Raw genomic sequence first — 27,861 nt, 5'->3', positions numbered from 1 at the left:
GTGGTGTCCGAGGGTAACGTGACTTGTGGAAAAAGCATTTCTGAAACACAATCCCTTACGCCAGCAGATTCTTATCTACAGGGCTGCTAGACTGAAAAGTTACCAAGGAGGGAACAGCTGAAAAAGTCTCAAGAATCACTTCAACTGTGCAGAAAGTTTAACCTTCAAATCAGCAACTTGAGAACTACAATGTTTCCTTTAAAAATACATAAAAGTGACAGTTTAAACCTATTATAGACATTTTGGCATTGCACACAAATTACTGGACTACATATTATTTGCTGCTGCATAATTGGCTAAAAAAAACTGGATTAATTTAAAGATTTAATTAGTTTATTCATTTATTCAAAATTAAGTCTAAAGTATAAAAAGTAAGGATTTCTTTCCTAAATCATGATTTGTTAATATATTCTGTTGTGATCACAGCAAAGACTGCTGTTGAAAGTTTATTTAAAGAACTATCTTAATCTACTAAAAAAACAGGCAGCTCTGTATCTAATCTGTGTGTGTTTGGCATGATTCAGTTTATCCTGCTGTTTGGAAGTCAGCATAATATATCATTAACAGCATAATATTGACATAATTTTGTCAGGGAACGCTACCAAATGACTTTGGAAGGTGTGGCTAAATGTGAAAAAGTAGGTGACATAATGAAAGAGATAGGGTGTCACCACATGCTGCACTGGACTGTGCTCACATGAGTTTCACAACCCAGAGACCCAGCTGATACTACCTCGACCTCTGGCTCAAACCCAAAGTTCAGAGGATAAGCACCGAGGATGCCTTCAGCTCCAGACAGCATCATTCACTGATCCCGCAGAGACAGGGATGTTATTTTTAAAGGTATTTTCTCATGTTTATGATGTTGAACCTCACACTGGAATTTAGTGAAATCAACCAATCTTTTATCGTTAAAGCTGCATTAATCAATTTATGGTCACCAGGGGTCAGAAAAACGCCAACCACCACCATATCAACAACTCATACAGTTACTGTGACTAATGTGTTTCGCAAACTATTTCCTATTTACACATCCTGCAGACACACAGCAACATTATTGTGTATTTGAAGTTGCATTCACTCTCCTTTTAGCTCTGGCTTGATCTTCATCAGCTCTTGAGAAAAATATTCTACACTTGTTGTCCCTTTGTCTGTCTGCTGCTTGGCAACCTCACGATGATTGTTGTCTGTTGTTTTATATAGTCTCTGATTAAACAAACAGATATAGTATGTGAAGAGAGGCTGTTTATTACTTTTGGACACAACCAGTCTAGCTGTTTCCCTTTGTCAAGAGGATCTCATTTATTGTAGCTGCAGACAGGACACTCCTGCTGCAAAGGCTCAGTAACATGCACCTCTTCAACTGCAGGGTGCAGTTGTGCAGCTGCTGCACCCATCCAGTCACGGACTGGCCAGGCTGTGGAGAAAAAAAATCATCATGACATTTTTTATGCTCTGCAGCGCGAAAGAAGAGTTCATGTGGGAGTTGAAATTACAGATAGACAGGTAGTGACAGCAAGACTTCAGGAAGTAATGGCTCCCAGACACAAAATAGTCCCTGTAAACCTGCAATCTCTTGTTTTTGCACTCTCCAATTAAAAAAATGAGATATAGCGTGTTAATGAGTTAGCTTTAGAGGTGCTGTAGGTTGATTTTGTTACTTTTGTTTTGTTACTTTTGGACACAGCCCTACATTGACACAACACAAGGTGCTACATGGGGCGAGGCGTGTTGCAGGTAGCAATGAGATGATAAGAGGAATTTGTCTCATTGAGTTTGAAGGCTTATCAGACACTGAAACACTGCACAACACTATAAGAGGATTTTACAAGTCAGGAAAGTTATCACAGCAACAATCAATCTTTATCTTTGTTTGTGAAAATTGACATGTGAACAGAAGAAATATGCTGTTAATATTACAAAGTAATCTACCAGGAATATGTGCTTGCAGAGTGTAAAAAAAAAAGTTGAGCTAAAAGATTTGCAGAGTTGAGGGCAACATTTTCATATTACACAAAATATCCATCAATGCAGGTTTAACTCATGTAAATCTGGTCAAATCTTTGACATAAATATCTCTAGTTGCTACTTTCAGGTTTCAGAACTTGAAGTGTTAAATGATCATTTGAATGAATGTCCTGTTAACTGTGACTAATCTCCTTAATAAACATGGTTAGTACATATCAGCATATTTCCCAGCATGCATTGTGTTTGTGTTAAAATCTGCACAAAGCCTTCTTTCCTCTGTGAGAGATAAGTTGCTTGTCTTTTCTTTTTTATATGAATGTTTTACAAATGTAACCAGCCTTGTCTGTGTTCTGACCCTGGTATTAAAATGGCTACAACAGGAATTTACAGGAGCTTTGCCACAAAGTCTTAAAGCTTCTGCTGCGCAGACTATGTGACAAATTACGAAATGAGCCATGAAATCAATCAAACTGAGAGAGGGGGAAAACAAACCTGATGTCAGCGTCTTTCTATGTGACTAAATATTGACTGAATGTCTTAGACTTATTTTCTTAAAATCAATAAACTTAACTTTGGATTTTAGATCACAACGACTGATATGCATGTATAATTAATGTTTTTAAGTAGGAGGGGTAAATGATGTTTTCAAGTTAAAATAGCTCAAATGTTTTACAGTGTAATGCACATGTTATCTACAGTACAGACATGTTTGCGCTGATACTGAAACTGATATACTGACACTCAGACACTGATACAGAAAATGCATAGTAAGATGTTTTAAGTTTCCTGCCCTGACAGCTACAAGTTGGAATATTTTTAATTGAACCTGAAAATCATCATCTTGTGTCATAAAATAACATGTTTTGTCTTTCCAGGGAAATATTTTCTTGCAAACAGGAAAGTGATGTGCTTTACAATAGCAACAATTGTTTGCAATGAAGGAAAGTGGAGAGCAAACAAAGAGCAGAGTGACACTTATAGGAATTTAAAACTGCTTTAAAAAGAAAATTCAGAGAAAAAGACACATCACTTCCTGGGAGATTGCCAATTTTTCAATTCTGGTGTCACCAAAATGAATGAAACACAGACAGACAGACAGTGTCTGAAGATTAAATTTCTTAATTGTTGTCACACCGTGTGAGTGTGTGTCTGTATGTGTGTGTGTGTGTGTGTGTGTGTGTGTGTGTGTGTAAGTAACTGAGTGCATTTACCCAAGTACTGTACAATTTTGAGATATTTGTGATTTACTCGAGTAATTTCCATTTTATGTTACTTTATACTTTGACGGCACTACATTTTAGAAAAAAATATTGTACTTTTTATTCCACTACATTTATTATTTATTTAGAGCTGGAGTTACAGGCCACTTTTCAGATAAGTTCCCCTCTACTCAAAAATATGTTTTCCTTCTTGTCCCTTCAGTTGAATGTTTGAGCTTCACTGTGCAGAATGATGTATGTGCAGTTTGACACTAGAAGGCTGTTTTCACACTCATCTGCTGAAAATGGAAAGTTCCTCTGTGCCCTCGTTAAAATCTGAGTTTAAGGCGTGTACCTACGAGCATGATTTGTGACATCACAACTGCAGAATGAGCACTTTTTCTTGTTAATACATTTAAAGGACCAGTGTGTAGGATTTAGTGGCATCTAGCGGTCAGGTTACAGATTGCAACCAACTGGATACCCCTCCCCTCACTCTCCCCTTCCAAGCATGTAGGAGAACCTACAGTGGCCACGAAAAACACGAAAGGCCCTCTCTAGAGCCAGCATTTGGTTTGTCCATTCTGGGCTACTGTAGAAACATGATGGTACAACATGGCGGGGTCCGTGAAAGAGGACCTGCTCCTTATGTAGATATAACGGGCTCATTCTAAGGTAACAAAACCACAACAATTCTTATTTTCAGGTGATTATACACTAATTAAAACATACTTGTGAATATTATGTTCCATTTCTGCCAAGTCCGTCCCATTAGATGCCACTAAATTCAACACACTGCACCTTTAATATTTGGCTGAAAATATTTATGTATACTTTTACTAAAGTGGAAGTTTTAATTCTGGATTTTTACTTGTATTTACATTGTTGTAAAACATCTTAATACTTCTTCCACTACTAAAACTCAAAAGACCTCAAGGACAAACACTACAGAATATATTTATATCATTATCATTTGCAAGTTTTGCAAACACAACACTAATACAGGCCTATGTTCAGTGGCGAAAGAAGTACTCAGATCCTTCACTTAAGTAAAAGTACCAATACAGCAATGTAAAAATACTCCAATACAAATAAAAGTCTGCTACAAAATGTATTTAAAGTACTAAAGTAAAAGTACTTGTTTTGTAGAGGGAAAAATCACTATTTGGTGGAACTGTTAACAACTCATAGACATCTGAAATGTGACCCTGACTACACACTGCTTTTTATAAGACACTAAATGTCAAAAAGGTTGGAAACCACTGGTTTCATCTTTAAAAATGTGTTGTATTTTAAAAGCTTGTTATATTATCCATTGTGTCAAATCTTCATCTGTAAAGTAACTAAAGCTGTCAAATAAATGTAGTGAAGTTGAAAGTACAACATTTCCATCTGAGATGTAGTGGAGTGAAAGTTAAAGTAGCATAAAATGGAAATACTCAAGTAAAGTACAAGTATCTCATAATTATACGTAAGTAGCCTACTTTAGTAAATGTATTTAGTTACTTTCCACCACTGCCTGTGTTACTAATAACCCACAATGCATCAAATTCATCAGATTAAATGGTCAAACTCTTGATTGTCTTCTCATTTGCTGCCCTGCCTGCTGCACCAGCTGACCTACAGGCAGCAGAGCGTTTACATATCACTGCAGCCTATTTAACTGACCCTGACACTGACCCTCAGTGAGACTGATGAATACTCTTTCACTCTTTATGTTTGTCATTCTCTAAATGTCTAATGAGCTCTTTTGGCCAAGGTTTTTTTTTTTTTGGAGGGTGCTTTTTTTCTGGAAAAGCAGAATAGTTTAATCCTTGCAATAAAACATGTCGTTGCTTCTGTGCAATCTGTAGTTCTCTTCAATCCTCAAATACTTCTAATTATTCAGATATTCAACCCTCTCCATGAACTTAATTTGAGACAATGCCCCGCCCCACTGAACAAAATCCTTATTTGCCACATTCCCCATTTTCCTGCAGGGGCTGCACACTTTTTACAGGACTTGTAGCTTTTAAAGAAGAAAACAGGATGGAAACGTGTGTTTCAATCATTTTAGCAAGTATCCTCATCATACCATTCGCCCTCAAAACTTTCACACCTTATCTCTGGGCGGATATCTTGTATATCGGAGATCTGCTGCGGATTTTAGTGAAGTTTGTTTCGAGGCGAATGAGAAGACCTTTCTTCTTTGTTTTGGACCGTTTCTTGGAGCAGACTGCTGCGCATCCAGACAAGCCGTTCATTGTGTTTGAGGATGAAAGCTTCACGTACACAGACACCGACAAGAGGAGTAATAAAGTTGCCAACGCGCTTCAGTCTCACCCCCGATATAAAGCCGGAGACACCGTCGCTGTCTTCATGGGGAATGAACCCGCCTTCATGTTTACCTGGCTGGCTTTGGCTAAATTGGGCTCCCCTGTAGCTCTTCTCAATTACAACATCCGCACCAAGTGTTTGCTGCACTGCTTCAACTGCTGCAAGGCCAAAGTGTTGATAGCAGCTCCAGGTAAGGGCCTGTATGTTTAGTTTAGTCAGACAGGCCTGCTGTTTACAAGGAGTTGGGCTTGAAACCAAATGATTTACAGTCTCTGGTTTCACTTTTGTGTCATACCTACAGGTTCAAATAGCTTTTTCCTCTTCAGAATGAGATTTTTCTTAGTGGAACAGACTTTGAAATAGCTCTTGGTCCACCATGGGGCACAGATTAAGCAAATAAATGGTATTCATGGTATTCTGTACAGATTTTCTCTTGAAACTTTAGCTTAAGAGAAGTATTTTCCTCTCAGTGTTTTCATCAAACATGTAAAGGGACTTAAAGAATTATCCAGTCTGGACTCTTGCCAGACTGATCCAGCAGTCATGTGAAGAGGAGGGGGCTTAACCTGAATATAGTGAAAATATTTACCATCTGAATTTGAATATGTATTTGATTGTCATCTGTATTGTAATTAATTAATAATAATCTGAAATTATTTAATATGAAATTGAGGTTTTCAAGCTTATCTGAGCTGAAAGGGGATTTAAGTGTACTTATTATGGGTCTTGTGGTTTTACTTTTCTATCCTTGCAGTTTGACATTCGTCTCTGGTTTTAACTTGATTTGTAATTTCCTGTATTTATGATCTAATGATCTTATTTGTTTCAATTTGCATTGTCCTTACTTTTATTGTTTGCTTTTTTTCTTTTCCCTGTGAAGCTCTTTGTAACTTTTTTAAGAAAAGTGGTATACAAATAGAGTTTATTACAATTATACTTTAGTTTGTTTTCTAATGTGTTCATGTACCGTATGGGTGCAATATTGCAGGAATCTGGGGCTGCAACTAACAATTATTTTCATTATCGATTCACCTGTTGATTATTTTCTCAATTAATCAGTTGGTCGTTGGTGGTCTATAAGAAGTCAGAAAATGGTGAAAAATGTCGATGACCGTTTCCCAAAACCCAAGATGTAACCTTAAACATCTTGTTTTTGTCCCGACCAACAGTCCACCTCAAAGATATTCAGTTCACCATCATAGAAGACCAAAGAAACCAGAAATATTCACATTTGAGAAGCTGCAACAAGAGAATTTGAATCAACTAACAACTATTGATTAAATTGTTGCAATCATATTTCTACTGGTTTTGAACATATTTTTTACAACACCCAGCCACAACAAGGGAAACCACAGCAATACCAAATATTTAATATGAGTAAAGAACAACAAATCTGCTTTTGTCATTCGGATATAACAGACCTCAGAATATGTTCATGAGCCAATCAGAGTGGTCTTGTAAAGCCAGCCTACAAGTGAGTATTACTCATAGTTCACTCACTGGCGTCTAGTTTCTAGTCTCCAGCGACTCTCAGCATCTGTTTTCCAGACTAAGAAGTCAGTGAAAGTTGCAGCTTGCTGGGTTTTTGCTGATTCCCGTTAGGCTGTAGTCTTAACTGCATTTTTTTGTAAAACTGTATGATTTACTTGCAATATCTTGGCAGGACAATATATTAATCTAATCTCAGTATTCAGTGGTTATAATCGTGTGTCCTGCTCCAGAGCTGAAGGAAGCAGTGGAGGATGTGCTGCCCTCACTGAGGGAGCAAGGCGTCACCGTCCTCCTGATGACCAAACACTGTGACACACCTGGAATCGAGAGCTTCTCCGATAAAGTGGACCACGCGGCAGACACACCGCTCCCTCGATCCCTCAGATCACACATCACATTCAAAAGTCCTGCAGTTTATATTTACACCTCTGGAACTACAGGTATCAGGAGTGATTGCCTCTTTTTTTTGACTGTTTTTCAGTTTTGTGTGATTATCTGCACCAACAGCCTTCTTGAGTTTTCAGTGTTTGTGTTTCAGGTCTCCCTAAGGCAGCCGTGGTCAATCAGAACCGCCTCCTAACAGCTCTGGCTGTTTTATCCTCAAATGGCGTGTCGTCTAGTGATGTCATCTACCTCAACTTACCTCTGTACCACACAGCTGGATTCATTATAGGCTTTATTGGCTCCATGGAGACAGGTGAGACAATGAGAAGTAGCAGAAACTGCCTCAGACCACAGTGTTAAACAAATAAGACTTTGAGAAGGCTGTGTGAGATTCCTTGGTGATGAATGAATTATTTACTGTGCAAACAAGGACTTGTTACATTTTTTCTTACATTTCAGGCTTTTTAAAATAACTTTCCAGTTTCCTGGGTACAGCAGTCTGTTTTCCCTGCTAACGCCACTGTTGACCTTGGTAGGGACTTTACTGTGTGTTGGAAACACTTTTGCCAAAAACCAAAGACTTTAAAATGATTATATTTCAGGCCAAACTATCAGATTCAATTCATTTAAATCCAGACTTTTGGAACAAAAGTGAATCTGTGCCAAAAGCTGCTGTAGTTTACAACACATTAATAACATTATATTAAAGGATAGATTCACAATTTTTCAAGTCTGTCTTAAAACATCGATCAGGTACCCAAATGAACATTGAAACAGGTTTTGCTCGCTGTAATCATTCCTCCCGTTCATACTGGACATTAAGAGATCCACAACTGACAATTATTTTCATCATAGATTAACAATTATTTTCTCAATTAATAGATTAACTGCTTTGTCTATAAAAATAATGAAAAAGATTATAAATTCCCACAGTCCAATGTGAAGTCTTCAAATGTCTTATTTTATCTGACCAACAGTAGAAAACTGAAAGATATTCAGTTTTCTATCATGTATGTAAGAAAAGCAACCAATCCTCACATTTGAGTAGCTGTAACTATCAAATGTTTTTACTGAAGAAAAGACTAAAATGATTATTCAATAGTTGAAATAGTTGCCTATTATTTTTTTTGTCTAATTTTCTGTTGATTAATCGACTAATCATTGCAGCTCTACTTTCAACGTAAGAGACAGGGGGACAAAATCCACAGTCCTTGTTTTGAGCAAAGATGTGTTTAAAAGTGTATCTGAGGCTTAAGCTGTCTGAGTTACACAAAACAAGTGAATATCTTCCAAAGTTAGTCTTTTAAGCTGAAGCAAAAAGAGGGAATTTGACACTAAAAATGAATAAAATCAATATAAAGGCACATTATGAAAGGGTCTTAATGTCCAGTATGAACAGGAGGAATGATTACAGCAATCAAAAACCTGTTTCAATGCTGAAATGGGCACCTGACTGTTGTTTTAAGACAGACTTGAAACATTGTGAACTTATCCTTTAATATACATCCATGTTTTTTTTAGTGCAGGTGAGGACACACTATTAATCCCATTGCATGTAAGCAAACAAGTCACATGTAGATCACTTTCATAGCATAAATCAAACAAAACTTACAGGTAACAGAACCAAAACAACCAAACAAAAAAAGCTTAAAAGAAGTTGTTGTTGCTGTTGCACAAATTCTCAACAGAGTAGTAATGGATGATTTATGGCGGATCCAGGATCAATTTATGGTAATACATTACTGACCTAGTTACACCTGCGATCACTGACGATTAATTGTATTTGTTGGAACACACAACCCAGCTAGAGGTGTCACTTGAATATCACAACTGTGTTGGGGTGGAATTTTCTCATGCATCAGCTGTGCGTCTGCCCACTCCAGATTGTGCAGGTTCATGAAAGTGGTTCTCCAACTCAACTCAACAGAACTGAACCTGTTTGCACTGCACACTACCAGAAAGTGACACAGCTGCTCCTCCGTCTCCCTCTGGGTTTCCTGTCCCTGGACAACCAAATGAAAGAGTCTTTTGTCACAGTGAATCAGTAATCTGAACAGAGCTGGGTCAACCAAGACCAGATTACCTCCACTTTCTAACAGCCTTTTTCTAAATAGGCTAAAGTTCACGCTCCTGTTAAATGTCTGGTGAGGCCTGAGTTGCACACATATTAGGAGATGTCCACATATCACAGTCATGTTGTGCAGTTTTTGACTGTGACCAAATACATGAGTTTTTAGACATGTTTAATCCTTACATAAGGTATAGTAATTCATTTTTAATTCAGCTAATTGAAAATAGAAATGGTATGTAGAAATAAGTATAGTGTAAACTACAGTATGTGCCTGTTAATACAAGTTTCAAAACAGTACACCTGCAATGAATCTGTCTGTTATTTTAAAAAATGCAAATCCAATCCAATATCCGTTAATATCATAATATCTAAATGGACACTAGCTGTGCATGAACTCTTATAGCTGAATATTTTGTTTTCAAAGTTTTGAAAAGCAAATGTACTGAATAGAAAGCCATGAAAATGTCACTTTCGCATTTTCACGTTGTGTATGTGGAAATCAAATTTTCTTTCATCTTCTCTGTCTGACTTTGAAGGGTCAACCATCATACTGAAGAGAAAGTTTTCTGCCTCGCAGTTCTGGGATGACTGCCGGAAGTACAGCGTGACCGTCGTTCAGTACATAGGAGAAGTGATGCGTTACCTCTGCAGTACACCAAAGGTAGGTAGGTAGATATAGATAGATAGATAGATAGATAGATAGATAGATAGATAGATAGATAGATAGATAGATAGATAGATAGATAGATAGAGGAAGGGAGGGAGGGAGAGAGATAGTACCAGTCAAAAGTTTGGACACTTTCTCATTCAAGTGAATGGGAAGGTGTGTCCAATCTTTTGACTGGTACTATTCTTCATTGATCTCCAAGGGTGAAAATACAATAGTCACCACATGTCAACACTTATGACTAGAGGAAAAAACAAATAAAAACAAACAAAAGACAATAAAACATGGATAAAACAGTCTAAAAGACAACACCAGACACATGGATAAATTGACAAAACACAAGGCAATAAAAACTCCTTAAAGTGCTGACACAGAGCAAATTAAGGATAAAGAATACAAAAGATCTAACAGCCAGCAGTAATAAATAATCATAAAGCCTTTTAATACTCAAGCATGTCATTGAAAAGCTTAACGGCAGCAGGCACAAAGGACCTTCTCAGTCTTTCTGTTGAGCAGCCGTGCACTAAAAGAACTGTTCAGTCTGCTGAAGACACAGATGCAATGATGACGTATTTTTACTTTTTTATTCTGTAAAACAGAGATAAAACTAAGCAGTAACATAATATTTCAGCAGGAATAATATTTGTTTTTGCAGGATTTTTAAAGAATGATAGCAAGTGAGTGATCATGCTAATATATAGTAACCTTTAATTTGGATCATTTTCTTGCCAATAAATAGCAGTTCTACAGGATTTACTTTGTTTTCTTTGTGGTAAGGCCTCTGCAGCAGAGCTTTGATCATGTGACAGTTAAAACTCTCAGCTGAAACCCAAACCAGTGGCATTCCTTTAGGGGAGATTTTTTTGACAGAATGTAATTACACAATCACAAATGTGTTCAAAGAAAACATATTTAATTGCAGTTTTAGTCATTTGTGGTTGTAAAGGAGTTGCCATCATAAGTAAACAATTGTACCAAATGCAATATCAATCTCATACTGTATTGACAAACTGATACAACCACTATTATTACCCTTTATTTATTCATTAAATGCCAGTTTTTTTAATTACCAGAGTGATTGCTATTTAAACAAGCCCACACAGTATTTTTGGCAGGGCGCTGTGGGCACCATGCCTCCTCTTTGCTATCTTAACTACTGTAAAACCCCTTTACTCGAGACAGCTGCAGAAGCAGAATACTGCAAACAGGCTGCAGCAAGCTGCCTTTTACACATATCTAGTCAGAGATAACTTTCCAAATCTGTACATTCCCACAGTGCAGCACAGCTGGCTTACAAAAATAGAAATCGTTAAATCTCAACTATCAGTTTCCAGCCTTCTGCGTCATAATCTGTAGGGGTTCAATGGCATGAAACGTTACAGATAGATATGTCGATATGATTACTAGACATTATTCACAATCATGCCATCATTTCTCATAAAGATGTATTAACTGTATTTAGGAGTACTGTAAACATTCTGCTTATGTGTGTGGTCATTCAGAGTATCTACTTGCATCACATGAAACACAGTCTCAATTTACCGTGTGACTCTGTACCGAGGAGGTCAGAGTAGGTGGTTTGTCTGTATCTGGTCAACTCTAGGAATAGATGTTGGCCTTAACTCAGGAAGACCATATCATGTGACTTGGCAACCAAATATCTCCCTTAAATGCACTAGTATATTAGTTTAGGGTCACATTTATTAAGTGAATGGCATTTTTTATACAGTATTTGTATGTTTTCTTTTATGTTTATGTCTGACATATGAGATATTCATGTGAGAGCATTTTTGCTGGTGCAAACTGGTCTCTTCTGTGAGATTGTTACATACACACAGGTATTATGCAGGTATTTGATCAGAGAGATGCCTTCTCTTAATTAAGGGCCTAATTGGGGAACGTGTTTATTATAAAGCCTATGAGGTCACATAGGTGTGTGTGTTTAAAAGCAGCAATACACAGACTCCAAATTGTACAGAATGCAGCAGCCAGACTACTAACAAAAACCAAGAAAAGAGATCATATCACTCCCCTCTTACTGTCTCTACGTTGGCAGAAGCAGAATTGATTTTAAGATTTTACTTATGACTTTTAAAGCATTTTTAATGACCTAGTTTTGAATTACACACCAACCTGCACGCAGTCAGAGGACCTCAGACAGGAACTTGTTGGCAATTCCCATGTCAGGGTTTAAGACTAAAGGAGACAGAGCCTAAGCTGTTAGGACACCTCCACTATGGAACAACCTGCCCGACAAACAGACTTGCAAAATCCATATCTTCTTTTAAATCGCTTCTGTGAGCACATTTCAAATAGCTTTTGAATAACTTATTTTAAATAGCTTTTTCCTTTTTTTCATGTTGCTTCTGAATGTTTATTTTTACCTTATTCCCTTATTTAATTTGAATTATTTTGTCTGCATATGTATTTTCCCATTTCTTTTTCGTTTTGTCCCTGTAAAGCACTTTGTAATCTCTGGTTTTGATAAATTCTATATAACCAAACTTAATTATCAATATTTAAACACACATACACTTTCCATCCTTATAAGAGGTGACATGCGGTTTTTGGCCTCATCACCATCAATTCTTCTTTCTTTGATAAACTATATCCTGTTCTGATTCTAGTATGTATTCAATAAGTCTTTTATGTAAAACTTTCAAAATGCTTTAACTGTTTTTCTTTTTGAAAATGCAGAGAGAAAATGACAGAGACCACAAAGTAAGACTGGCCATTGGCAATGGCATCAGAGCAGAGATATGGAAGGAGTTTCTCAATCGCTTTGGGAACATTCAGGTCCGAGAGTTTTACGCCTCCACTGAGGGAAATGTGGGATTTGTCAACTACGCGGGGAAAATAGGAGCTATTGGACGGGTCAACTTTTTGCATCAGGTAAGGAAAGAAAAAAACCTGTTTATGTTTCTGTAAATAGTGTGGAATTTTCTTTAGAGCTTATTAGTGTGTGTGACAAAATAATCACAGCTCATGGTCCACTTAGTAGCACTTTCAAATCTCTCAACCACCCAAGAGACTGTGAGCTGTAGTTGAAAGCTAGTAAGTAGACCTTGAGTTCATTCTAAAACATTCTGCATTGTGGTTATATATACTATATACTATACCAATGCATGCGGAAATGTTGGAATCACAAATATGTCATATGTGTCTTTAGATAAATAATATGGGAATTATATGTTTTATTCTGCTGTTGGTATAAAGATAATGAAATGCAGTTTTGATGTCCTTTACTTCCTCCTGTAGAAGCTGTTTCCCTACACTCTTATCAAGTATGACACAGAGAGAGATGAGCCGATTCGAGATGCTAACGGCCTCTGCATAGAGTCAGCCAAAGGTGAAGAAACTTCTACTGCTGTCAATATAAATTAGACCTCTGAATCACCAATTTTAAACCTTATCTCTATGTACTTTCCGTAGATTTGCTTTCTTACTCTTTGCACCATGACACATATTACATCTGCATCTCATAGGCAGGGTCTATTTACCAACCAAATCAGGACCCTGATGATGATAAATCAATGTTTGGCTGAAATAGTCTGTCGATAGAAAATGGCAGTAACCATCTTTTGGCTTCGTCTTGAAGGTGAAACGGGACTCCTGGTATCAAAGATCACAGACATCGCCCCTTTTGTCGGCTACGCTCAGAATGAAGAGCAAACGGAAAGGAAAAGACTTCGTAACGTTCTCAAGAAGGGAGATCTTTACTTCAACAACGGAGACCTAATGAGGATCGACAAAGACAACTTCATCTACTTTCAGGATCGTGTTGGTGACACATTCAGGTACAGAACTCCTGTGCATTATTTGTTTTATGATTTTTAAGTATGCTGTTTTTAACATAATTATGTATGTAGATGTGTATACATCATTATCAGGCAGATCATTAAACCACAAATGTCAGGCTAAAAGATTAGTGAATGAAATATTTTGAGGTCTCTGACCTTTTACTGTAAAAGGTGAAAAGCCTGTCAAGGAAAATAGTCAGTTGAAGGACCAGTGTGTAGGATTTAGTGTCATCTAGTGGGGAGGTTGCAGATTGCAACCAACTGAATACCCCTTGCCTTCACCTGTCCCTTTCAAGCATGTAGGAGAACCTATGGAAACTAGTGAAAAATGCAAAAGGCCCTCTTTAGAGCCAGTTTTTGGTTTGTCTGTTCTGGGCTAGTGTAGAAACATGGCGGTGCAACATGGCGGGCTCTGTGGAAGAGGACCTGCTCCTTATGTAGATATAAAGGGCTCATTCACAGGTAACGAAAACACAATTTTTAGTTTCAGGTGATTATACACTAATGAAACCATACTTATGAATATTATATTCCATTTTTACCAATTGATCCCCTAAATCTTACACACTGGTCCTTATTTATTACATTTTTAAGAGACGTTCTCCCACTTTTCCATAAAAATTTGAAAGGCAAAATTCTTTATACTTATTGAATAAAAGCTTTAACAAATGGTTTTATGTTTTTTCTCCAAATTAAGCTTTAGTTTTCTTTTTTTCTTTATATGTTCATGAAGAGCCACCTGCTGTTTGAGATTTTAAGGCACAATCCATGACTGTTGTACAACACTCTTTCTACCAAAACTGTCAAAACTGGAGAAGTTTACTAGTAAACTAAACAGGAACATTTTTCAAACTCACAATAACAACAATTCTGACTAATACATAATTAATACATTTTCTTTTGAGTATTTTGTGCAATTTTAAGCAGTTCTGCACCACTAAATATGCACCATGCTCATTTAGAGGAACTTTGAGGTTCAGGGCAAACTCCTATTCATTGCTTAAACATGAGATTTCAGTGGGCAAAACAAAGACTTTTTTTTGTTTCCCAAATGCATTTTGAACATTTTGTTTGAGCCTACAGGTGGAAAGGTGAGAATGTGGCCACAACTGAGGTGTCTGACATCCTGACTATCAGTGATTGTCTCAAAGAAGCCAACGTTTATGGAGTCCAAATACCAGGTGATGGTCATCTTCTCTATTTTACTTCAGAGTATGTTTAATAAAAATCTGAATTCCTAATGGCAGAACAACAAAGATACACTTTAATTAGGTTATAAATAGCTACATTTCTGACATAAATGTGCTTTTTTGTGATGTTCTTTGGCTTTCTTTTTTAGGGCATGAGGGGCGGATAGGGATGGCTGCTGTCACTGAGAAGGAAGGCGCCCAGTTTGATGGAATAAAAATATATAAACATGTGGTTAGCTACCTACCATCGTATGCCAGACCGCGCTTTATAAGGATACAGGTAATTTAATTTCAGAAAACTTGACTGCATATGAATTTTGGAGAAAAAAAAAAATCTCATGCAATATCTGTAAAACAAAGAAAACACAAAGTTAATGGTCAACTTTTGTGCTGTCATGTCAAAATGTGAAAGTGGTTCTCATTTTCTTCAATGACAAAATCTTATTTTAGAGTAAAACATTGATTTATTATTATCAGTCTACATTTTGAGATAATGAGATATCTTGATGTTGTACTTGAGTGTGTATTTTGTACTTTTCTTCTGTCCAGAATGCTGTGGAGGTGACAGGGACTTTCAAACAGATGAAGGTGAAGTTAGTGGAGGAGAATTTTGATCCAGGACGTATCCAGGACCCCCTCTACATCCTTGATGATAATAAGAAGAGTTATGTGCCGCTGACGGCCCAGGTCTACAGCTCCATCATATCAGGAAATATCAAGCTATGAGTAGGCTTTTAGTGTCTGCTAGGTGTACTACATAGATAGTTTTAATAACTTCAGCTCAGGGACTGAACAGATCTTTTTTAATAATACTCATATCAGTTATGTGTAGTAAAACAACATGGAGACATAAATGCTCTTTACTAAAGTAGTAGAGGGGAATAACAAGTGCAGGGTTTATTTGTAAGGATCCAAGTTGGAGGCTGAATTCAGCCTACAAGAGGAAGAGGGACTTTGATAATGTAAATAGCATATTTACTAGCAAGCATGATGACTGCTTTCCACTCTGACACTTTTACTTTATTCAGTTTAATAAGGGTGTTGAGGAGTGTTGCTGTTGGGATGGTGGGACATGTGAAGGACATGTGCAGCACTGATCAACAGATACTATTAGTGTAATGAGATGCTTCTGACAGTCTTCATGGAGAACAAACTATAAGACAGCTGCTATTTGACTTTCTAGTAATGCTTTATTTTACAGGTCCTTTAATTTCATACTAATTTCATGGAAATTTTCTGGGTAATTTGCAGGTATTTAACTGTTAATTTTCAGGACATTTTACAGTGACATTGGTGCAATTTGGTACAAATTATAAGACAAAAACAGAAAAGTGTTAAGTTTTAATTTGCAAAAATTATTCTTCAGTTTGTAGTTTTGTGTGTCAAATGATGTATTAGTATATTAGTTTCTTTCAATAATTTCCTAAAAGTAGCTGCTGTAGGTAACTGATGATTCTTTGAAAGGGTTATGTAATTTGGTAGTATTTGGGTAATGTGCTGATTATGGAGTTTATTTATAAGTTGTACTAAATTGCACCACCGTCTCTGTAAAATATCTTAAAATTAACTGTTAAATTCCTGCAAATTACTGAGAAATTTTCCAGGAAATTAGTATAAAATTAAAGGACCTGTGAAACAAAGTGTTACCAACTTTCTTTTGCAGCTGGTGTTGATGTACTAAACAATATTTTGACTTAAGTAAAGTTAGGCGCAGTATATAATGGTAAGAAAATATGTAGAACAGGGCCAAATATGATTTTTTTCATTTATGTGCCAATATCTGTAAATATAAAGGACTTTCCTAAAAATTAAAGTGATTATTACTGTAAAACAAGAACTACTTTTCATGTCTATTTCTGCTCTGCTTAGTAATAAAAATACAGACAAATTTTGGATGTGCTAGATGTGAAAACCACAAAGTGGAGACAAACGCACATGCTTACTGCGTGACCCTGTACCCAGTTGGAGTCCTTGATGTAGTTATACACCACAAACATTAGACAAGGGTGTCCATGTACTTTTTGCATCTGTGGTTATTATGTAATGACATGGACAGTCCTCCAGAGTTCTAATGATCAAAAACATGAAGGTGTGTTTTTATTTTAGAGAGCAAAGTCCTTGTAAACTGCTGCAGGTACACAAACTGCTGCAGGTACAAATAATACTGTCCAGATCAGTCTGTTCTAATCACTTATATGCAAATATTAACTCAGTAAATAATGACAAAATCATCTATTCACAGGAAAATAATGATATAAAGAGAGACAAGACATAACAAAATGAACAGTAATAACACTGTGAGTAATTTTCCCCTCTATTTGAAACCTTTAAAGTGCTCTGTAGTGATGTAATTATTCTGTAATACACACTGTGCCTCAACCACCCAGATGGAGAAAAAGATAGAAATTTTAATCTTTTATGATCCGTTTGCTGCTTTGGATGAAAAACAGGAAGTTCATCACATGTGAACTGTTACTGCATCAGTGACACAAAGCAGTAGTTTTAGGTTGTAGGTTTCATTAAAGTTTATCAAATCATAATTTTCTCTCTGTCACAGTCTGCCATTGACAGTTGGCAGATACAGTGATGACAAATGTGATGCAATGAGTGTACAACAGACCAATGCTTTGCGAGGTCAGTTAAATTTAGGATGCACATGTCTTTCCTGACCTTTGAGTGTGAGTTCATCTGAGAATTTCGAAAACATGTTAAATATTAAATGTTTTCTCAGTTAGTGAGTCGGTTTCTAAATTTTACTCATTTATCTGCCGCCATGTTATTTGGACAGAACAATGTTGGTAATTAACTTCTGTGTGCCAGACAAAGTTTTGTGTAATTCTCAGTAGTGTGAGAAACAATTAGGATGTTTCACTTCACTTTTTTAAAAAAATCTCCCAACAGTAATTGTTTTTCATGGGCTGTACTTTTGTCATACTGTGGTGACCTTTTGTATGAATTAATCAAAACTTACTTAGTTTGAATCATTGTTTTGTTGACTTCTAAGTGTTGTGATTAGTAGGGGTGCGCAAATCCATCACAAATTGATTCACATAAGAATCGCGATTCTATCTCTGCCGATTCAGGATTGATTCAGAAATTCCAAGAATCGAGTCACATTTTTCAGTCTTGCCACCACGTTGTTTTCCATTTTTTCCTGACATGAGTTAGCTCGCTAAATCCCATAACTCAGATGGTGCAATGACACTGCACCGGACCCAACTCCGAGGCAAGAAGGAAGTGAAGTGTGTGTCATGGAGACAGAGACTGCGAGCAATGGAATACTTGACAGAAAAACAAATACAACCTGGTCCAAAGGCTATTAAGGCAATCATTTGGACATATTTTGGATTTTCTTGTCTCGAAGGGAAGACGGAGCTTGACAAGACTAATGCCATTATCAGGCGCTGCAACGCACCTCCGCAGGTTTGTGTCATTGTGGGCTTATTTATTTGTAACCGCTGTGAAACAGTCAGGAAATAACATTTAATTGATCTGATTCACCAGCTTCCTCACTAGCTTTACCAGCGCTCCCTCTCTTCATTCACTCTGTAGCTCGCTCGACCACTGCTTCTCTCTCTCATCTTTTTGAAATTAGTCAGGAAGCCGTCAGCAAAGCCCAACTTTACTTTTAATGTTATCAAACGAAGAGAAATGTCCTCCCCTCGTCCTAGTAATGTTTTTGTCACATGGCAGGGTTGTACAGCGTTACACGTTGCGTTTCTCCAAAAGTTGATTCTGGTTCAACTTTCTCACTGTGGCCCCTGCAGCCCTCCTCCCCACAGCCTAAACAAACAACACACAACAGGTCTACTGCTAGCTGGTTATCTGAGGACGGGAATGAGAAATTAATTTTCTCTCAATGAAAAATGTAGTCTCCTTGAAGCTAATGACAAACTGCCAAAAACGAGCCAACTAGATGCAGCAGCGAAACAAGCGTTTAAATAGCTGTTCTGTATTTTGAAACAGTCAATAAAATTCAGTAAACAGCTAAGCTGCCCGTTTCATTACTTTACATTCATGTAGTAAATATACAAATATCAATTAGATGGTAATCTGCACGAGAATTTAAGAAAAAGAAACAAAATTGGATATAATAATCACTCGCTAATAGTGATCAATTATCTTGTATGCACTTTGCAGCTAAATGTAGCAGGCAGCTATTGTTTGATTTTGTTAATTGAAGTAGGAATTTAAGTTATTTGAGGTTTTATACTTAGCAGTTTATCATTCCAATCATTTTTATTTTTGTATTAAGTATTCATTTTACCCTTTGTCTCAAGGCCGCTTCAGTTTCCTATTGACTAAGTGGACTAAAGGAAAGTAAATTTTACTCAGGTTGACATTGAGTAGCAAATGTTTACATTTGATTCAGTGTGATCTTTTTTATTTGAGACCTATAAAAGTGTCTACTGCAGGCAAATGGAAAGAGTAACTCAAAACATCAATCTAGAATCAAATCTATGAATAATTGAGAACTGATTTTGAATCGCAAATCGAATCGATTTTGAATTGCGAATCATTTTGAATCGGGAGTCGATTGTGAATCGAATCGTGACCCCGAGAATCGGAATTGTATCGTGAGATTTCCTGAATCGTGCACCCCTAGTGATTAGCATGTGTCAAACGATGTTCTGTCATGGCAACCGTCCCCAAGCTGAGAGCCATATTGAAACAGTCCACACAAAGGCATTGTGGGGTACATAAAATGATACTTCACTTTTACACCTAAATACAATTTTTTTTGCATTTCTTTTTTTAAAATCATACAATAACGCGATCATTTCATCATTTCGTATTAACGTTATCTTAGTATTGTAATGGTTTGGTTCATTAGCAAATAGTAAGCCATTATTGTTTGTCATATAGTGAATACATCATCTAAAAGTAGAAATTGCATTCTATTCGTTTTTCATTATGCCAAAAGTGAGGAAGAGGAGTTCCCCTCAATATTTTGGAACGAGCATCAGATATAATCAGAGATGAGGGCAGGACAGTCAGCGCAGTGGCCAAGGATTTCGCCATCTGTCACACCATCTTATTCCGATTCCAAAAAAAAAAAGAGAGAAAGTTGCAGGTAAGTGATCGTATAAGTTACCGAGTGCAGGTCATTGGACCATCAGAAAGAGCTCTCAGGGGACCAAGAGAGGAGCCCATGAGAGCATTTTAAAAGGGGCAGCTGACTTAACTACGGGTTAAATCAGTTTTTAAAACAGTTGCAGTTTTGTACCATTGACTTTACATAAATATTGACGTCATGACAGCGCCCCAAAAGTGAAGCCAAAACATCTCGATCGCCCCCTGGCGGCTGGCTGCAGTATAGGTCATAAGTCCTGCCCCCTCCATATTAGCAGATGTAACATGAACCAAACTGAAAAACCAAAGTACACGTCAAATAAAATTTTCACAAAGATGGTTTCTGTCATTTTAGATAGTTCTTATGACGCTAATGTATGTCCAAGTGTTCATTTTTCTGGTAAGTTGGTTTTTAATGAGTTATTTGACGATATAAAAAGGGGATGTGACGACATGATTGACAGCTGTGACAGCCGCTCTCAAACCTCCGTCAGGTGCACGACTCTACTGTGCAGACTCTGGCTCCAAATGATGTCACACAAGCAAGATGGCAGCTCTCAGAGAGGAGATAGGGAGGAGGTAGGAAGTGTAGACGCGTCGTTCATATCAGATACAGTCAATATTTTGTACAATAAAAACACGCTTAATAAAATTTTGTTGCATTGCAAATTGCTCCTTTCTTCCTGTCTAACACTGAAATATAGAGAGATTGAATAGCATCTGTAACATCTGCACATTGACTCAAGGTAGGCCTATGTTCTACACATAAACAAAACTCAATAATAACTGTAATAACTGTTATTTGATAAATATTACAAAATAAATAAATAATGCTATTATATTGTATAAATAGATAATAGAATATTGTAAATATATATTACATATATACATATATACATATTTTAGAATACCATGCTCATTGAGACAAAAAGCAAAATTTAATTAGTGAAATTTAATGTTTTTTTAACATGTTGTGATCATCATGTTGCAACTGTCAGTTGCAACATCTGACTTCATCCATTCAAATAAATATTGTGAATGATATGTCATATGTAACCATCTTTAAACAGCATGGGTAATTAGCAGGCAGAATTAAGTTTAAAATATAAAAAATTGGTCTAGTCCAAATAGACTCCGAGTAACTTGAGAGAAATGCAAAAAGTGTTGCAACTGTCCCCGGTCTCCCCTACAAGTCCTGCTTTTTGCACATAGTCTTGGCAGCATTCACTGTAGTGCTTGCAGGGCTTGTTCTAACAATATAACACTCAGATAAAACAAACATTGTGAATGATATGTCATATGTAACCATCTTTAAATGGTATGGGTAATAATTAGCAAACAGAATTAAGTTATATATATAAAAGTTTGGTTGGTCTAGTCCAAATAGTCTTTGAATAACTTCAGAGAAATACAAAAAGTGTTGCAACTGTCCCCAGTCTCCCCTACAAGTCCTGGTTTTGGCAGCATTCACTGTAGTGCATGCATAACATACATAACATTCAGATAACAGACTTGCAAGAGGACGAGCGGTAAAGGCATAAAAAACTGTCTTAGTAGTGACAGAAAGGTGTTACTTTTCACCATTGGCAGCAGTTTGAGAACTTCTTTCCTCCCAGGAACACATATTGTCACATTGTTTGATCACACGGAGAAAGTGGTTCAAAGTTCAAGAGGCAGAAACTGAACTGGCCTGAACTCAGCCCAGGCGCGCAGCCAGACCGTTTGCCGATATACTGTATTGTGGACTGGACCAGAGGCGCCGGATTCATTACAGAAGTGCGGGGGCCAAAAAGTTTCTGTGTGCGTGTGTGTTTTGCGGACACAGATGTACTCCACATGTGCGCACTAATAAACATGGTTGCAGCTTGATAACTTTCAAGAGTTGTGAATATTACCGCTGTGCAGTGTTTTTTTCTGATCAGCCTTTAAATGCAATAATCTTACTCCAACCGGACTGCTGGATCATATTTCATTGTCTCACCGACACACCACCGCAGCCCCTTATTGTTTTACACAGGATTGCTTTTTCACCATAAAGGGCTTCTTACAAACAATTCCACCATATAAACCTGGAATCTGTGTGTAACAGCTGACCTTTTTATATTAAGTCAATGGTGTCAATGGTCTTTTAATGAAATTACCGCTGCTGTGCTACGTGCGTAAATGCGCGCATCACTCTCTTAATTTTAAGACGCACTCATCGTTTCTGTTGCTGTGTGATGATGCAGTTGCTTAATAAAGTCAAAGGAAAGAATTTGACTCACAGCATCTGTGAGCAACAAACAGAACATCAGTACTGATGTTTCTGCGAAATCCCGGATACGTTCAGTGACACCTGAACAACATTAATGTCAAATTCAGACATTAATCTTACACGTTTCAGACCTGCCTGAGTCACATTAATAGCTGTATTTTGACATTTGGCATTTCAGTAGATTATGTTACAGATACGAAATACCAGAGAAGTAAAAGAAACACAAGGCAGGGGGTTTGTGATTGTGGACAGCTCTGTGTGTGCACATCTCTGCTAATTGAAACGACGCATTTGAGGCTTTTGTGCTCTTGTGTTTTCATTATGGACCAATCTGTGTGCTGACATATGGAGAAAAGCCTGAAACACTAAACAGCTCAACTCACTATAAACAACTCACTATAAACAGCAACTTCACTGCCTGTAATAAATCCATGTATGCGCCTTGTTGGGCAGCACCAACAAGACGCTTGTTGGGCAATACCAGTTTTGAGAAGCATAAATATGCGGGGTTCGGCTCAAACCATCCGGGGCTGAAGCTTTTATTGCATTTGTGATGCATAACGTAAACTGACCGCTCTCTTTCCAGTTTATTCTAACTTTCGATAAATCTTTCTTTTTTCTGCGAAAAGATGTCCCACCCACTTTTCTATTGGCCTAACCAAAATGCAATATAAGCCCGCGCCGCTCAGCTGCTGAAGTTTGTTAAAGCTGCAGAACTCTTCTAGTTGCACACTGGGACCTGTCTATTGATTATCATGATTGCATATATTTTATATACCGCGCTTATAGGTTTGGCAATTTTGCCATTATTGCTTTACTTCAGAAACCCTTATATTCTGAAAGATATAAGTTATGCAATTACTGCAATTCAGATCGGCATGCGAGTGAGCAAATTCAAGAACCACAAACCGTTTTACAGCATTTTGGATTGTTTTCTGGACAAAGTAGCCAAGCAGCCGCACAAGAAGTTTCTACTTTTCGAGGAGAGCTCCTTCACCTACAGCCAAGCCGACAAAGAGAGCAACAGAGTGGCCAGAGCTCTGTCGCTTCATGCCAACTTGAAGGAAGGGGACACAGCGGCCGTCTTTCTGGGCAACGAGCCCCTCTTTGTGTGGATCTGGCTCGGCTTAGCCAAGCTTGGCTGCACAGCTGCCCTGCTCAACTACAACATCAGGTCCAAATCCTTGCTGCACTGCTTCTCCTGCTGTGAAGCCAAGGTCCTGGTCGCCGGTGCTGGTAAGCTGTTGTCCTCCATGTAATTATGAAAGGTTTTAATAATTTTGCCGCTTTGATTGGTTAGTGTTAGAATATTAGGTGACAAAGATTTTCCAGACCTCCTTCTCCAATTACAGACATATTTTAAGACAACTGTCAGATGCCAGTTCATTTTACAGTTGTGCTACATAGAGACAAGTTAAATTGTCTCCCTAAGTTAAATTGATAACTTTTTAATAATTTAATAAGTTACCAGTGATGTTAAATGTATATCCTACTGTAAATTTGTTACAAGTATATTGAGAGCTACTGGGAGCTAGAGTTGAATTCCTTTCATGTGGCTACACGTGGCCAGTAAAGTATTGTGACACTGGTGTAGTTTCATTTGTTAAACTTTCAGAGAGGGTTCCTTCGCTTCCCATGTCCCTCCACATTTGTTTTCCCTGTTTTTAGTGTTGCTATATTAATATCCTTGAAGCCTTCACCAGCTCTCTTTTGGCCATTTGTCAGATTTGCGAGGTGCTGTAGAGGAGGTGTTGCCCACCTTGAAGCAGCAGGGCGTCCGTGTGTTCATCCTCAATGAGGACTGTGACTTGGAGGGCGTTGAAAGCCTCTCTGACAAGATTCAGCAGGCCTCGGACCAACCTCTGTCACCTCACCTGAGGGCCAGCATTAACATTAAGAGCCCTGCGCTGTACATCTACACATCAGGAACCACAGGTAACCTGACTGCTTTATCTGACCTTCACTTTAATCTGCACACTTATTTTTACTGTGCAGGCCTTGAGCGATGGAACTACTATAGGACAATAAAAAATGGTTTAATGGTTATCTCGTAGGGCTTCCCAAGGCAGCTGTAATTAATCACGAGAGGCTATGGATGGCATCTTTTCTTCAGTCTGTCGCTGGCGTACGCTCAGACGATATCATCTACGTGTACCTGCCTCTTTACCACAGCGCTGCCTTTCTGATGGGTCTTTGTGGAGCCATAGATAAGGGTAATACATGAGTATTTCTTGCAAAAATATCCAACTGCACTGACACTGAGTTTATTACAGGTTAAACCAACAGGTATATGACCTCAAATAGCACGCAGTTTGGCTCTGATTTTCACTATTTGTATTTCAAAGTTCATAAGTTAATTACCGTACTTGACCTCTCAGTACGAGATTATATGTTGCTGCAATCTGCGCCTTCTCATTTCTAGGCATCACTGTTGTTTTAAGACGTAAATTCTCTGCCTCCCACTTCTGGAATGACTGTAGAAAGTACAATGTGACGGTCATTCAGTACATAGGAGAGATTATGCGCTACCTCTGCAACACACCAAAGGTAAACCTCAGTATGATGTCACATATAAAAAGTTAGTAAAGTTAGTACTGTTTAAGATAGTATAACTAAAAATATGTTGTTAAAAGAGGAGTTCACAATTTTCAAGTCTGTCTTAGAACAATAGTCAGGTGCCCAAATGAACAATGACACATGTTCTTCTTCCTCCTGTTCATATGAGATCCATTAATAATGTACTTTTCAATGTAAGTGATGGAAGACAAAATCCACAGTCCTTGTTTTGTGCAAAAATGTATTTGAAAGTTTGGTCAAAATGAGGACCGTGGATTTCATCCCTTTAACTTACATTGTAAGAGAATTTTGAGAAGATCTAATGTTCAGTATGAACATGATGAATGATTACAGTCAGCAGCGAGTTTCAATGTTTATATTGGCACCTGACTATTGTTTGAAGACACACTTGAAAAATTGTGAACCTATCCTTTAAATATATTAGTAGTTCAAATACTCGCAGCAGTTAGACACTCTGTACACATAATGTGATGTTTGTTATCATTGTCATATCCAGCTTTCATTTCTCCTTCCCTCCTGTTTAGAGAGACAACGATAAGGATCATAAAGTCCGACTGGCTTTGGGGAACGGGATAAGAACAGATACTTGGGCTGATTTCCTGCAACGTTTTGGGGACATTCACATCTGTGAATGCTATGGAGCGACAGAAGGAAATATTGGCTTTGTCAACTACGTTGGGAAAATTGGAGCCATTGGCAAAGAGCATTTCCTTCATAAAGTAAGAGGCGATAAAAATACAGTTTATTTGTCCCATACGTACAGAATTTCAGTATTTAGTTGTACAGTAACATTTGCCACCAAGTGATGAACATGCAGGGTTGGCTGGTCTGGTTTGTCCAACTAAATGTAAATGTTTATGGATAATTTGTTAATTTTTTTATTCTTGAACTGTTTTTCAGATGGGATGTCCATACGCCCTCATAAGGTACGACACAGAGAAAGAGGAGCCAGTCAAAAACTCTAAAGGATTTTGTATTGAAGTCCCCAGAGGTGAGCCAGTCTTCCCCCAAAAAACAACTTACATAACCTTCATCTCTGTCTAATTCATGTCAACTCACTGTTGCTTTCAACCACAGGAGAGACTGGTTTGTTGGTGGCGAAGATTGGAGAGAGAACACCTTTCAGCGGCTATGCCAAAAACAATCTGCAGACAGAGAGGAAGAAGCTGAGAGATGTGTTTGTTAAGGGAGACCTCTACTTTAACAGCGGTGACCTTTTAAAGATAGATGACGAGGGGTTTGTCTTCTTTCAAGATCGCATTGGAGACACTTTCAGGTCTGTATATAAAACAATCACATCTGGAAACAATGAATAATGATGCCTAAACTAGAAAAATGGTTGACCTTTAGAGAAAAATGTTGAATGAATTTAAGATGTAGGACAAAACATTGTATTTGATTGTATTTCAAGACCATTAAAGGCCTTGAATTTTGTTAACATCATTTCAGTTTTTTCAACAGTTCTCCAGAAATTGTGGGCACTCTGGTTAATCTACTATACTTATTTCCAATGTTTGATTTCTTTAGATTAGTTAAGATTAAGAATATTCATTAATCATTATTTCAACATTTTCTGCAAATGGAATGCAGGTAGGTTTATTCTGACCATGCTGTTATCTTAATTATAACAACATTGCTTTAAATGCTAAAAGACTAAAATGTCTTTGTACTGTGATCTAATACAGGTGGAAAGGAGAAAATGTGGCAACCACAGAGGTGGCTGATCATTTGCTCATGGTAGACTGTGTTGAGGAGGTTAATGTCTATGGTGTGAAGGTGCCAGGTAATAACTGCATCATCATCACTTATTTCACAGCCATATAAGACATGCTTATTAGATAAAAACTGATAGCTTTGATAGGTCTCAGGTATTATGTTTCCTAAGTCTTATATGTTTTTTTTCACCTGAACACCATGTCTGTTTGAGTTGGGTTGTTTTTTTTTTTTAAAGATTTAATAAACTATACAAGCTGTTACCAGCCTATTCATCATCAATCATCAATCAAACCATGCTGCAATAATCAATTTAAAAACATAAAATTAAAAAGTTTTAAGTCAGAGTTTTAACATGACAACAACAAAGTGTATTTGAAACAGGTCTTCATTTATTCTGCCATAGTATGAAATACATAACCAGACATTTGAACTCATGTCCTGAGATAAGTCCTCTTTTTGCTTTGACCTTGACTGATTAGGACACGAGGGAAGAATCGGAATGGCAGCAATGACGCTGAAAGAAAACATGGACTTTGACGGCAAAGCTGCATATCAACTTGTCAAAAGATACCTCCCCAGCTATGCAAGACCTCGCTTCATTCGCATACAGGTGAACTGAGTCCTAACAATATTATAACACAGTAAAAATCATACATTTGCCTGAAAATATCTTGCAACCATTACAGTTTATAAACATTTATTTTTCTGTGGCAGGATGCACTGGCAGTGACTGGGACGTTTAAGCAAATGAAGGTGAAGCTGGGTGAGGAAGGCTTCAACCCCGCTGTCATCAAGGACCGTTTGTTCTACCTGGAGGACCATAATGGCTACGTACCCATGACTCAGGAGATTTTCAACTCCATCGCAGAGGGAAGAATCAGGCTTTGAATGAGTTTAGTCTTTATTATTGCAATAGCAGTGAACCTCAAGTAGTGCATTTGATTTACAGGATGCCAAATGATGGTAGATGACCTGCGCATTGAGTGTTTAATGTACAGCACATTTCATGAGCTATTTTACTGTGTACTGAAGTTTGTCAAGTGGAATAATTTTGTTTTAAATACTTTTTAATAAAAAAGATCTTAAAAACATGGTTGTAAATGAGCAAAGCAAATCATCTATTGTTTGTTACTTTACACGGTTAGATAGTGATCT

At 37.5% G+C, this 27,861-nt stretch overlaps 2 protein-coding genes and 1 long non-coding RNA gene across 3 annotated transcripts; 2 read left to right on the top strand and 1 right to left on the bottom strand.

Annotated features, from left to right (window-relative positions):
• Positions 1-1,225: 1,225 nt before the first annotated feature.
• On the bottom strand, positions 1,226-5,356 carry LOC137180037 (uncharacterized). The gene is made up of 2 exons (XR_010927905.1): positions 5,266-5,356; positions 1,226-1,417 (listed from the first exon to the last, which is right to left on the bottom strand). It is a non-coding gene; the product is annotated as an uncharacterized lncRNA (long non-coding RNA).
• On the top strand, positions 4,938-16,923 carry LOC137179986 (long-chain fatty acid transport protein 2-like). The gene is made up of 10 exons (XM_067585124.1): positions 4,938-5,673; positions 7,205-7,414; positions 7,513-7,671; positions 9,966-10,090; positions 12,794-12,988; positions 13,355-13,445; positions 13,695-13,893; positions 14,980-15,077; positions 15,236-15,366; positions 15,636-16,923. The coding sequence occupies exons 1-10, from the start codon at positions 5,091-5,093 to the stop codon at positions 15,810-15,812; spliced, it is 1,968 nt and encodes a 655-aa protein (XP_067441225.1). The 5' UTR covers positions 4,938-5,090; the 3' UTR covers positions 15,813-16,923.
• A 6,179-nt stretch (positions 16,924-23,102) lies between these two features.
• Positions 23,103-27,797, top strand: LOC137179957 (long-chain fatty acid transport protein 2-like). Its single transcript, XM_067585074.1, has 10 exons — positions 23,103-23,649; positions 24,139-24,348; positions 24,468-24,626; positions 24,836-24,960; positions 25,515-25,709; positions 25,891-25,981; positions 26,068-26,266; positions 26,676-26,773; positions 27,186-27,316; positions 27,421-27,797. The coding sequence occupies exons 1-10, from the start codon at positions 23,169-23,171 to the stop codon at positions 27,592-27,594; spliced, it is 1,863 nt and encodes a 620-aa protein (XP_067441175.1). The 5' UTR covers positions 23,103-23,168; the 3' UTR covers positions 27,595-27,797.
• The last annotated feature ends 64 nt before the right edge of the window (positions 27,798-27,861 follow it).

The sequence above is a fragment of the Thunnus thynnus genome, chromosome 1 (genome assembly GCF_963924715.1).
Source record: "Thunnus thynnus chromosome 1, fThuThy2.1, whole genome shotgun sequence".
NCBI lineage: Eukaryota > Metazoa > Chordata > Actinopteri > Scombriformes > Scombridae > Thunnus > Thunnus thynnus.
This window is presented reverse-complemented; position numbering and strand designations above follow the sequence as displayed.

Coding starts and splice junctions, on each gene's coding strand:
- LOC137179986 (XM_067585124.1), top strand. CDS start 5,091: ATGCCCCGCCCCACTGAACAAAATCCTTATTTGCCACATTCCCCATTT. Junction 5,674..7,204: donor AGTGTTGATAGCAGCTCCAG/GTAAGGGCCTGT, acceptor GTCCTGCTCCAG/AGCTGAAGGAAGCAGTGGAG. Junction 10,091..12,793: donor ACCTCTGCAGTACACCAAAG/GTAGGTAGGTAG, acceptor TTGAAAATGCAG/AGAGAAAATGACAGAGACCA.
- LOC137179957 (XM_067585074.1), top strand. CDS start 23,169: ATGATTGCATATATTTTATATACCGCGCTTATAGGTTTGGCAATTTTG. Junction 24,349..24,467: donor CTACACATCAGGAACCACAG/GTAACCTGACTG, acceptor GTTATCTCGTAG/GGCTTCCCAAGGCAGCTGTA. Junction 27,317..27,420: donor CTCGCTTCATTCGCATACAG/GTGAACTGAGTC, acceptor TTTCTGTGGCAG/GATGCACTGGCAGTGACTGG.